The following is a 13,150-nucleotide window of genomic DNA, read 5'->3' on the forward strand; positions in this document are numbered from 1 at the left end:
GTAAACGCGATTGAATACACGGACATGTTAATTCGCGATGCGTTTGTGGCAGGTATGAACTCTCCCCAAATCCGCCAAAGACTTTTAGAAAAAGAGTTGCTAGGACTCTCAGAGGCACGGGCCCTTGCAGCCTCCCGAGATGTGGCCGCGCAAAACGCCGGTGCCTACGGCCCCGGCCGCGCGGCAGCCCCTTGGGCTCCGTGGACCCCCGTCGCGACAAACCCCCCCCCCCCCACAGGCCTGCGCGGTTCAGACGCCAAGTCGTCCCGGGGAGGGCCCGCTGCTATTTCTGCGGCCAGGCGAAACACCCCCGGCAGCGCTGCCCGGCCCGCGCAGCGATTTGCAAGAGCTGCGGGAAAAAGGGCCATTTCGCGGCTGTGTGCCGGTCCCGGGGGGTCGCTGCTGTCCCCGGAGAAGAAGGAGTCCTGCGCGTTTCAAACACTCCCCAACCCCCCCCAGCGCCCCATGTGCGACCCGCAGGCGCAGCCATTTTGGGTCCCGGCCACCGCTGTCCCTGGAGAAGAAGGAGTCCTGCGCGTTTCAAACGCTCCCCAACCCCCCCAGCGCCCCATGTGCGACCCGCAGGCGCCGCCATTTTGGGTCCCGGCCACCACGAGGGGAGGAGGGGTGCCGCCATCTTGGGACCCCCCAGCCCTGTGCGACGCATGGGGGCGGCCATTTTGTCCACCCCGCCGCCATCTTGTGACCCCCCAGCCATGTGCGATGCATGGGGGTGGCCATTTTGTTCACCCCCGCCGCCATCTTGGACGGCAACAATGGACCCCAGCATCGACGGCTCCACGGGGTTCGAGGAAGACGCTGAAGCACTACGACCACATCTGGCCTCAATGACGCTGGACCAAGCACGGCCCCGGACGCTCCAGACGACGACAACAACGGTGCTGATCAACGGGCACGAGACACCATGCCTGGTCGACTCCGGGAGCACAGAAAGCTTCATCCACCCCGACACGGTAAGACGCTGTTTTTTGACCATCCGTCCCAGTGCGCAAAAGATTTCCCTAGCTGCAGGATCCCACTCTGTACCGATCAAAGGCTTCTGCATAGTGACCCTAACGGTGCAAGGGAGGGAGTTTAAAAACTATAGGCTCTACGTCCTTCCCCAACTCTGCGCGCCCACATTACTGGGATTAGACTTCCAGTGCAATCTGCAGAGCCTAACTTTCCAATTCGGCGGCCCAATACCCCCACTCACTATCTGCGGCCTCGCAACCCTCAAGGTTGAGCCCCCATCCTTGTTTGCAAACCTCACCCCGGATTGCAAACCCGTTGCCACTAGAAGCAGACGGTACAGTGCCCAGGACCGGACATTCATTCGGTCCGAAGTCCAGCGGCTACTGAAGGAAGGCATAATCCAGGCCAGCAATAGTCCCTGGAGAGCACAGGTGGTAGTAGTAAAGACAGGGGAGAAGCAAAGGATGGTCATAGACTATAGCCAGACCATCAACAGGTACACACAGCTAGATGCGTACCCTCTCCCCCGCATATCCGACATGGTCAATCGGATTGCCCAATATAAGGTCTTCTCCACCGTGGACCTCAAGTCCGCCTACCATCAGATCCCCATCCGCCCAAGTGACCGCAAGTACACAGCCTTCGAGGCAGACGGGCGATTATACCACTTCCTAAGGGTCCCATTTGGCGTCACAAACGGGGTCTCGGTCTTCCAACGAGAGATGGACCGAATGGTTGATCAACACGGGTTGCAGGCCACGTTCCCGTATCTCGACAACGTAACCATCTGCGGCCACGATCAGCAGGACCACGACGCCAACCTCCAAAAATTCCTCCAGACCGCTAAAGCCTTGAACCTCACATACAACGAGGACAAGTGCGTTTTTAGCACAAACCGGCTAGCCATCTTGGGCTATGTAGTGCGCAATGGGATAATAGGCCCCGACCCCGAACGTATGCGCCCCCTCATGGAATTTCCCCTCCCTCACTGCTCCAAAGCCCTAAAACGCTGCCTGGGGTTCTTTTCATATTACGCCCAGTGGGTCCCCCAGTACGCAGACAAGGCCCGCCCCCTAATACAGACCAGGACCTTCCCTCTGTTGACAGAGGCTTGCCAGGCCTTCAGCCGCATCAAAGTGGATATCGCAAAGGCCACGATGCGCGCCGTCGACGAGTCCCTCCCCTTCCAGGTCGAGAGCGACGCCTCCGACGTAGCTCTAGCGGCCACCCTTAACCAAGCGGGCAGACCCGTGGCTTTTTTCTCCCGGACCCTCCATGCCTCAGAAATCCGCCACTCCTCAGTGGAAAAGGAAGCCCAAGCCATAGTGGAAGCTGTGCGACATTGGAGGCATTACCTGGCCGGCAGGAGATTCACTCTCCTCACGGACCAACGGTCGGTAGCTTTCATGTTCGATAATGCACAGCGGGGCAAAATTAAAAATGACAAGATCTTAAGGTGGAGGATCGAGCTCTCCACCTTCAACTATGAGATCTTGTACCGTCCCGGAAAGCTGAACGAGCCGTCCGATGCCCTATCCCGCGGCACATGTGCCAACGCACAAATTAACCGTCTCCAAACCCTCCACGAGGACCTCTGCCACCCGGGGGTCACTCGGTTCTACCATTTTATAAAGTCCCGCAACCTCCCCTACTCCGTGGAGGAGGTCCGTACAGTCACAAGGAACTGCCACATCTGCGCAGAGTGCAAACCGCATTTTTTCAGGCCGGATAGTGTGCACCTGATCAAGGCCTCCCGTCCCTTTGAACGCCTCAGTCTGGATTTCAAAGGGCCCCTCCCCTCCACCGACCGTAACACATACTTCCTGAACGTGGTGGACGAGTACTCCCGTTTCCCCTTCGCCGTCCCCTGCCCTGACATGACAGCGGCCACAGTCATTAAAGCCCTTAACACCATATTCACACTGTTCGGTTGCCCCGCATACGTCCATAGCGACAGGGGGTCCTCCTTCATGAGTGACGAGCTGCGCCAGTTCCTGCTCAGCAAGGGTATAGCCTCGAGCAGGACGACCAGCTACAACCCCCGGGGGAACGGGCAAGTAGAGAGGGAGAACGGCACGGTCTGGAAGACCGTCCTACTGGCCCTACGGTCCAGGGATCTCCCAGTTTCACGGTGGCAGGAGGTCCTCCCGGACGCCCTCCACTCCATCCGGTCGCTACTGTGTACCACCACTAACCAAATGCCTCATGAGCGCCTCCTTGTCTTCCCCAGGAAGTCCTCCTCTGGAACGTCGCTGCCGACCTGGATGGCGGCCCCAGGACCCATCTTGCTCCGGAAACATGTGCGGGCGCACAAGTCGGACCCGTTGGTCGAGAGGGTTCACCTCCTCCACGCAAACCCGCAGTACGCCTACGTGGAGTACCCCGACGGCCGACAGGACATGGTCTCCCGGCGAGATCTGGCGCCCGCCGGCAACACGCACACCCCCTCGACACCAATCACCCCCTCCCTGCCATCGGCGCACCCCGCGACCGCCCCCTTCCCGGGAGGATCGGTCCTCCTACCAGGTCCGACCAGAAGTGAAGCTGAAGCAGAAACCGTAAAGCTCCCGGAGACGACAACACTGGAACAAGCACCACCACCACCGGGGCTGAGGCGATCGACAAGGACGACCAGACCGCCCGACCGACTCGTGGCATCGGTGTAACACTAGAATGTTGTGGACTTTAACGTGAATTTTTTTTCCTTTTTCCCTCTTACGAATACTGTAAATAGTTCAAAACAAAAAACCCTGTACATAGCCCAGTGTAGGGCACTGTGATGACATGCAAAAGTTTTTTTCCTCCCAGGACCAGCCTTGTAAACCCCAACCACCATGCGAAGCACCACCCCGCCGGGTTCATTTTTAACAAGGGGTGAATGTGGTAGTATGCATTAGGGGTCATGTGGGACTGTGAAGCCGTGATGTCATTGGCTGACAGATCCCGGGTCCTGGTTGGCTGTTGATCTCTAGCTCCGCCCTGAAGGCGGAGTATAAGAACCAGGAGTTCTCCCCCGCAGGCCAGTCTGTTGCTGAACTGCGGGGAACAAGTCACGCTTAATAAAGCCTCATCGACTTCATCTCTATTCGTCTCTCGTGAGTCTTTGTGCGCTACAGACATATTACTGGTAAGGAAGGGCTGGGTGGGACAGACGTACCATTCATGCTATGGGACGAGGGCTAGGGGAGTCGCCATACTGATCAACAAGAGGACGAGATTCACTGAGACTAGGACGGTTACGGACCGAGGGAGATGATACGTCATGGTCAGCGGTGTCCTGGAAGGGGCACCGGTAGTACTGGTAAATGTGCACGCTCCCAACTGGGACGACACAGACTTTATAAAAAAGACGATAGCGGAAATCGCCGACATTGACACGCACCGACTGATTATGCGGGACGACTTTAACTGAGTACAGGACCCGCTGACCTACCGATCAAACCCCAGAACGGGGAAAAAGACAGGCATGGATAAGGAAGTGGGAGCATTTATGGAGCCGGGGACTAGTAGAGGTTCCTGCATCCGGGAGAAAAAGAATTCTCGTTTTTTTCACAAGTGCACAAGGTATTGACTTCTTTGCAGTGGGGAAATCAGTGCTTCCAGGAATTACAGTAGCGCAGTACTCCGTGATAGTCATCTCCGACCACGCTCCGCACTACGTGGATGTGAGGTTGGAGACGGGCCGCGACCAGCACCCCACAAGGAGGTTGGACATGGACCTCCCGGCCTACAAGGCCTTCTGCCAAAAAACACCGCAGGCCATAGGTGACGACGTGACTAACAACCAGAACGGGGAACTGTCACCTTCCACATTCTTGGAGGCACTGAAGGACGTGATCAGAGGGGAAATAACAATCTATAAGGCACGCAGAGGAAGGGAAGAGAGGGAGGCCAGGCAACAGCTGATTGACTCCATCTTGGAGGTAGAGAGAAAATACTCCGAGGTCCCGACAGTAGAGCTGCTGGTGGAGAGGAAAAATCTATAAATGGACTTTAACCTGCTATCCACCAGGAAAGCAGTGCACCAACTCCACCAGACATGGGGACCTTTTATGGATATGGAGAAAAGGTTGGCCGTCTACTGGCTCACCAGCTGAGAAAGCAGACAGCCACGAGGGAAATAGCACAGGTAAAGGATGGCAGAGGCAAACTGGTAGTGGAACAAAAGAGGTCAATCAAGCATTTGAGACCTTCTACTGATGGGGACGCAGAGATGAAACAGTTCCTTGACGGACTGGAAATGCCAGTTGTGTGGGAGGACAGACTGGATGCATCAATAGATCTAGGAGAAATCATGGAAAGCATCAGCTCCATGCAGGCCGGGAAAACGCCTGGACATAATGGGTTCCCGGTGGACTTCTACAAAAACATTGCACCGGCCCTGGCCCCACATCTAAGGGACATGTTCGCAGACTCGCTGGCAAGGGGCACTTTGCCTCCTACGCTAGCGCAGGCCACAATCTCACTGATACCCAAAAAGGACCAAGACCTGACGGAATGTGGATCATATAGACTCATTTCGCTGCTGAATGTGGATGCGAAAATGTGGATGCAAAGTTCTTGGCTGGAGAATGCCGAATCAGAGATGGTCGCTTAAGACCAGACGGGCTTTATCAAGGGTAGGCAACTCACTGTGGACATCAGGCGGCTGATGAACATAATAATGACTCCCTCCGGGGAGAGAACACCAGAGTTGATCGTCTCCCTGTATGCAGAAAAGGCCTTCGACAGAGTCGAATGGAAGTACCTCTTTGTGGTACTGGAACGGTTTGGGCTAGGAGCAGGATTCACCGCCTGGGTGAGTCTCCTGTACAACGCTCCCAAGGCGAACGTTCGAACTAACACCACCAGCTCTGAATACTTCCAGCTACAGAGAGGCACAAGGCAAGGATGCCCACTGTCCCTGCTCCTGGTTGCATTAGCAATCAAACCCCTGCCGATATCCCTACGGGGGTGCGAAAAACTGGAAGGGCATCCAAAGAGACGACAGAGAGCACAGAGTCTCACTCTCTGCGGATGACCTGCTCTTGTGCATCTCAAAGCCACAGGAAGGTCTGAAAGCAATCATGCAGATCCTGAAAGAGTTCGGAACCTTCTCAGGTTACAAACTCAACCTGGGCAAAAGCGAGGCATTCCCAGCGAACCCAAATGGGGGAGGGACAGAGCTGGAGAGACTCCCATTCAAAATAGGTCAAAACAGATTCCGCTACCTGGGGATCGAAATAGCCAGAGACTGGACACAGATCCACAAGTGGAACCTGACCAGCCTGGTGGAGGAAGTGAAAAAGGAGCTACAGAGGTGGGACACACTCCCACTCTCCCTGGCGGGGAGAGTGCAGACGATCAAAATGAACGTACTGCCAAGGTTCCTCTTCCTGTTTAGGTCCATTCCGATCTTCATCCGGTGGCCGGGGGGGGGGGGGGGGGGGGGGGGGGGGGCGTTGGGCTTGTCCCAAACTTGCTGGGTTCTGGACAGCCTTCTCTGAGACAATGTCCAATGTTGTGGGGGTGAGGGTGAAGCCATGCCCAAATGTGGCAATCTTCGGGGTATCAGAGCAGCCAGAACTACACATGTGGAAGGGGGCTGACGCCCTTGCTTTCGCTTCCCTAATCGCACGCCGGAGAATCCTGCTCGGCCGACGATCAGCAACACCACCCACAGCTGCAGACTGGCTCGCTGACCTCTCGGAATTTCTCCACCTGGAGAAGATAAAATACACCATCCGAGAGTCGGAGGAAGGCTTCCGGGATACTTGGGGCAATTTGTCAGCCTGTAACGAAACCTGTTTGAGGCCAGACCAGCCAGTAGAAGGGGAACTGGAAGGAGTAGAGAGGGGAAAAAAAACAAAAGACAAGGAGCAACGCCAGGGGTGCAGAACCCAGGGGGAGGGAAGGAAAGGGGGCAGAGAGTCTGAGACAGGCAAAGAGGGACAACACGGGGGGAACCCCCCCCCCCCCCCCCCCCTCCACTCATCCACCAAAAAAAACCTGCATCGACTAGGCAGGATAGCAATGGGGGTGGGCAGGGGGGGGGGAGGGGGGGGGTGGGAAGTGGTTAGGGAAAGGGGGGCTGGGGGGGAAGGACACGCCGAAATAGACGGCAGCAATATGTAAACAAAGTAAAGTAAGATAAAAGCCTTTTTGTGTTACACTGTACAATAAATAAACACGAACGTCAATGTACATAATGTTGAAAATGCCAATAAAAAGATTAAAACAAAATAAGCAAGAGTCGATTGAACTCATTAACAAGCCAGTTGACCCTGATACCTTGCTGCCCAGTCCACAACAGATAGAGCGGACAGACAGGCAGGAGTGGGCAGGCTATTTTTTAATAAAACTTTTTAAAAGGGCCGGAAGGAGGAGGGTTTTCTATCTTGGGAGGGGGAGGGGGTTTGTCCTTTCCCCATTGTGGTCAGTCCCCCAAGATAGTACCCTCCTTACTTCCTAGCTTCTTGTGGTAATCACCACTGTTGTATTATATTGTATATACTGCACTGCATACGAGGGTATTACGGTAAGGCCCCTGTACTACAGGTACGGGGGTAGATCCCTGACTGCTGGCTCCGCCCAGTAGGCAGAGTATAAATGTGTGCGCTCTCCGAACTGCAGCCATTTCGGCAGCAGCTGCAGGAGGCAACACATCTCTGCTTAATAAAGCCTCGATTACTCTCTACTCTCGTCTCGTCGTAATTGATAGTGCATCACTTCTTGCTTGCCAAAAACTACCAACCCCACCCCAACCCACTCGCCCACCACCCAGCCCGCACCTCCCTAAATGAATCAAACCCTCGCAGCCCAACATACTGGACTTACCTTGCTCCAATTAATCAGAATGGCTGAAAGCTCCCAAGGGTGGGACTCCCGCCCAGTGAGGGGTGGAATTAAAAGTCCCATTGCCAGGCAATTTGGACGACCCACAGCACATTATAGCTGCGGAGTGAGTGAACTTCCTGCTGACTTCGCTTGCAGAGCAGCAAGTCGTCTGCCCTCCCCACCCCATACAATGTGTAAGCAGCATATATTTTAGAATTCTTACTCCAGGGCAGCACGGTGGAGCAGTGGTTAGCACTGCTGCCTCACGGTGCCGAGGTCCCAGGTTCAATCCCGGCCCTGGATCACTGTCTGTGTGGAGTTCTCCCCATGTTTGCGTGAGTTTCGCCCCCACAACCCAAAGATGTGCAGTTTAGGTGGATTGGCCATACTAAATTGCCTCTTAATTGGAAAAAAGAATTGCGTACGCTAAATTTACATTAAAAAAAGAATTGTTACTCGTAATTCTTGTCTAGAATTACCTGTTTTCACTGTAACAGCAGAGCTCTGTGAGCTGTTACACTGCATGCGGATTGACTGCACAGTTATATAGTAGCTCAGTCCACAATACACATCTGAGATCACACATTCTGTGTCTGTTGCATTGCATGAGGCCCAATGACCACTGTTTCCTTGGGCTGTTACAAGGTAGGACTCTGTACCGTTACTGGGATCCCAAAACACTGACACATTATTACTTTCACAGTCGATGTGTGCGACCACATTCTGTGGGATACAAGGCACTGTAGGAGGAGAAGACACAGGAAAATATTCTTACACCACTGTACATTTAACGTTGCAGATGAAACATTGTTTAATATGTAATCTTACTGACAGAACAATAACTATTTGCAAGTGCATAGTTCGATTAACAAACAAAAAGCATACCAAGCTGGTTTATGGAGGTGTAAAAGAAAAAATTAATGCTGAGCGAAGGTAGAGCAATTAGGCCTGGTAAAAGCTTGGTCTAAAAAATGAGTTTTATCCAGGCTTCTGAAGGAGAGCTCCATGAGTATACAGGAAGTCAAGAGAAGAAAAGGGTCCAAGAGTTTTAAAAAAGTGAGAGAAAAATAATGGGCTCAGGCCTGGCTCGCAAGCGGAAATGTGCACACAAAATGGGTAGAAAGCAAACTTGGATTATATAAGCAAGGCAAGAATGAAAAGAAATACACCCTGGCCTGATAATGGGTTCCTTCACCCGTATTCCAAGTGCCTTGCAATGAATGGATGAATAGTCATTACATTCTGTATACTTGGTACAGTAATCTTACAATACACTGGTTAATCAACTCTCAATTGCTAGACCTTTGGCTCAGTATTAGGAATAGTACTTCTGGGTCAGAAGGTGCAGGTTTGCAACACTGCTCCAGGCAATCCTGCTGAAAGGAGATTCAGGCTCCTGATCTGAATTCTAGCTTGGCGTCCAGTGGGTTAAACAGCTGGCTTGTAATGCAGAATAAGACCAACAGCGCCGGTTCAATTCCCATACCGGCCTCCCCGAACAGGCGCCGCAATGTGGCGACTTGGTGCTTTTCACAGTAACTTCATTGAAGCCTACTTGTGACAATAAGCGATTATTATTATTACCAATGCATCTATTAAATCAGAAGCCACTTATTTTAAGACCCTGGGATGAAATCCATCAGGACCTGGTGACTTTTAGTTCTTATCTTTTTAGTCATCTGTTAGTTCAGTAAGCTTGAAAGCTCCAGGTGCAATGTCACTGAGCCTTCCGGTAAACAGCTCTCTTACATGCGGTTAAGCCAAACTGTAGCTTGCCGCAGCCAATCAGCCAATACATTCACTCAAAAAAATATAGCCAAAATGTGGGCAGCCAAATCCGAAATAATACCCGAGTAGCGATTTATTTCTTCAGTCAGGATATGACCATAATCTGCTCCTGAACATAATTCGAAAGGATGTGTGAATTAGTTTGGGGATTTTTAGTACTGATCGTCTTCTCAGGGCCCTGGTAATTATGATTGTTTTAAGTTTTGCTTTTGAAAACCAGCCGTTGTGGGCCCGGGGGCATGGGGAGGGGAGGGGGGGGGACGCTATGGGATGTGGGGGAGGGGGGGATGCTATGGGGTGTGGGGGAGGGGGGACACTATGGGGTATGGGGGAGGGGGGGACGCTATGGGGTGTGGGGGAGGGGGGGGGGCGTACACTATGGTGTAAAGCTGTTTAAGTATAGTTACATTTATTCAACTTAATGGGAATGAGGTTCACCACCTGACACATCACCGGCGGGGGTTGGGGAAGATCTCAACCTGAGATCTCGTTGGCGCAAACCCTCTCGTGAGATTTATCAGCCATAACATGATTTGCACCCGCAGCGAACAGGGCCCCTAGATCTCACCCACATTCCTGACCAGAGTTTTCTGATTATTCTGAACCATCTCCTTAAATATATGTCACTGCACTTCTACTGACCTATCCCTAATTTACATGTTCACTTTATTCGGCTCTGTCTTCCTGCCCTCATAATTGCCCTTATTTAAGTTGAAAACACGAGTCTTTGATCCATTCTTTACTCCTTCAAATTGAATGTGAAATTCAGTGATATTATGTTATTGTTACCTAGGGGTGCCTTCACTATGAGGTCATTAATTAATCCTGTCTAATCCGGCAAATTGCCAGATTTAGTACAACCTTGGCTTCAGAACTCAAATCTCTAGGAAATTTTCCCAACATTATCCTAAAAACACTCTACAAACTCATTATCCAAGCTGCCTTTGCCAATCTTATATGTCGATATCACTGTGTCTAATATATGTAGAATGAAACCACCCATGATTATCAGCATACAAGCACTCATTATGTTTTCCTATATACCTCGTCCTGAAAATATGCTTACTGTTCAGAGGCGTATAAACCACTCCCACATGTGACTTCTTCCCATTACTATTTCTCATCTTTACCTAAACTCATTTTAACTTGATCTCCAGAACTTAGGTCATCTCTCTATTGTACCAATGTCACCCTAAATTAACAGAGCCACCCCCCACCTTTCCCCCGCAGCCTGTTCTTTCTAAATGTATTCTTGAATACTCAGGCCCCAGATTTTGTCATCCTGCGGCCTTTAGTTCTGTCTTTTGTTACATGGGTTTCCTGGCGGGGTGGGTTGGATTGGCGGCATGGTAGCATAGTGGGTAGCACTGTTGCTTCACAGTGCCAGGGATCCGGGTTCGATTCCCGACATGGGTCACTGTCTGTGTGGAGTCTGCATGTTCTCCCCGTGTCTGCGTGGGTTTCCTCCGGTTTATTCCCACAAGTCCCGAAAGACGTGCTTGTTAGGTGAATTGGACAATCTGAATTCTTCCTCAGTGTACCCAAACAGGCGCCAGAATGTGACGACTAGGGGATTTTCACAGTAACTTCATTGTAGTGTTAATGTAAGCCTACCTATGACACTAATAAAAATGATTATTATTATTCAATGGGAAATGCCATTGACAGCAGCGGGACCAAAAGGTTCTGCTACCAGCCAATGGCAGGTTGCCTCCTGTTGCCGAGAAAAATGCTGCAGGGAGACCAGAGAACCATGTCCACAATTTCAAATTCTTCTTTTTCTGACTGGATTAAAAAAAACTGTAATCCTATTAAGACAATGGAGGACTGCCACTCAGCTATAATATCAAAAACTGCATTCCACCCAAATGGATGCAAAGGAACATGCACTCAAACCCCCTGGAGTGTATGAAAGACTCCATCTGCTGTTGGAATTTACATTATCCAGAAACTTTTACAAATGTTTCTGAGATGAGAGTTCAAAGTACAATTACTTGTTCTAAAAACAATGATGACAGTAGACATGGATTAATCAAATTTCTCTGGAATATACAGCCAGCAAGACTTTAGGAACTCTTTGCCAAGCCAGAGAGATCAGAGACCAGAATGCTTATTAAAAGGTGCAATGAAGTTGTTTCCCCTGTATCTCGCTCTAAAGTTTTGACCCCAGATTTGCAAAGAAACCATCCTGAGAAGAGAAATCTATTGTAAACCAAGGTCTTTTGGGAATAAAATGTGAAAACAACCACACCTAGAAAGACAACTGAACAAAATGGCCACAATGTGGAATTACCACATTGAGACCAACCAGAGGACAGCTAACCATACACGCCTCTGTTTTAGCTTGTTTACAAACTGTAAAAGGTGGTGCCGACAGCGCACCCCTGCGGTGGGCTTCCTGCCGGCGTGGGGTGGATTCAATGGGAAATCCCATTGACAGCAGCAAGACGAGATCCTGCCACTGACCAATGGCGAGCTGCCTCCCACCGCCGAGAAAAATGTTGTGGAGAGGCTAGAGAATCTCACCCAAGATCTTTAAGTCTATCCTCTTATCCCACGATCTGTACTTGTGTGTATATGTGTGTATGTGTGTGTGAGTGAGCCCAGGGAATGTGTGCGATGTATGACAGTGGTTGCGATTTACCTAGTTTTTTTAAAAAATTCAGGTGGTTTCAATGAGCTTATCTTGTTCTTTGTTTAAACTCCGAAAACTTGTATGATTAATTATTTACAATCCAGAAGCATATACAGTGGGACTCCTGCATTAACAAATCACATCCTCTCTAAATACACAAAGAAACCCTGTTACAGTCAAACCTGCCATGGTAGAATCAGGGAGTAATTTTTAAACTCTCCTCACCTCGTTGTAACACATTTTACCATTTTGGTAACTGTGAGAGCTTTGCTGAACTGTATGACTCAGTCTGCTCTTTAACATCTGACTAACAGCACACAGAAAGAAGCTCTGCCCAGGTTGAATAACTGGCCCCATCTACACTGCCTCTGTTGGAAACTCTGTACCATGGCCTACAAGACTGTTTCATCTCTGTGTGCTCATCTCGGGTGAAATTCTCCGGAAACAGCACGATGTCCGCCGATTGGCGCCCAAAACGGCGCAAATCAGACGGGCATCGCGCCGCCCCAAAGGTGCGGAATGCTCCGCATCTTTGGGGGCCAAGCCCCAACATTGAGGGGCTAGGCCGGCGCCGGACGAATTTCCGCCCCGCCAGCTGGCGGAAAAGGCCTTTGGTGCCCCGCCAGCTGGCGCGGAAATGACATCTCTGGGCGGCGCATGCGCAGGAGCGACAGTGGCCGCTGACGGCATTCCCGCGCATGCGCAGTGGAGGGAGTCTCTTCCGCCTCCGCCATGGTGGAGACCGTGGCGGAGGCGGAAGGGGAAGAGTGCCCCCACGGCACAGGCTTGCCCGCGGATCGGTGGGCCTTGATCGCGGGCCAGGCCACTGTGGGGGCACCCCCCGGGGCCAGATCGCCCGCGCCCCCCCCAGGACCCCGGAGCCCGCCCACGCCGCCTTGTCCCACCAGTAAGGTAGGTGGTTTAATTTACGCCGGC

At 51.7% G+C, this 13,150-nt stretch overlaps 1 protein-coding gene across 1 annotated transcript in view; it reads right to left on the bottom strand.

The window, feature by feature from the left end:
• LOC140426523 (uncharacterized) overlaps positions 1-13,150 on the bottom strand; it is a 210,174-nt gene that overhangs the window by 154,405 nt on the left and 42,619 nt on the right. The window contains exon 11 of the mRNA XM_072511403.1: positions 8,271-8,531. Coding sequence (XP_072367504.1) covers positions 8,271-8,531 — 261 coding nt within the window. The remainder of the gene's footprint in view (positions 1-8,270; positions 8,532-13,150) is intronic.

Source organism: Scyliorhinus torazame, chromosome 7 (assembly GCF_047496885.1).
Source record: "Scyliorhinus torazame isolate Kashiwa2021f chromosome 7, sScyTor2.1, whole genome shotgun sequence".
In the NCBI taxonomy this organism is placed as follows: Eukaryota; Metazoa; Chordata; class Chondrichthyes; order Carcharhiniformes; family Scyliorhinidae; genus Scyliorhinus; species Scyliorhinus torazame.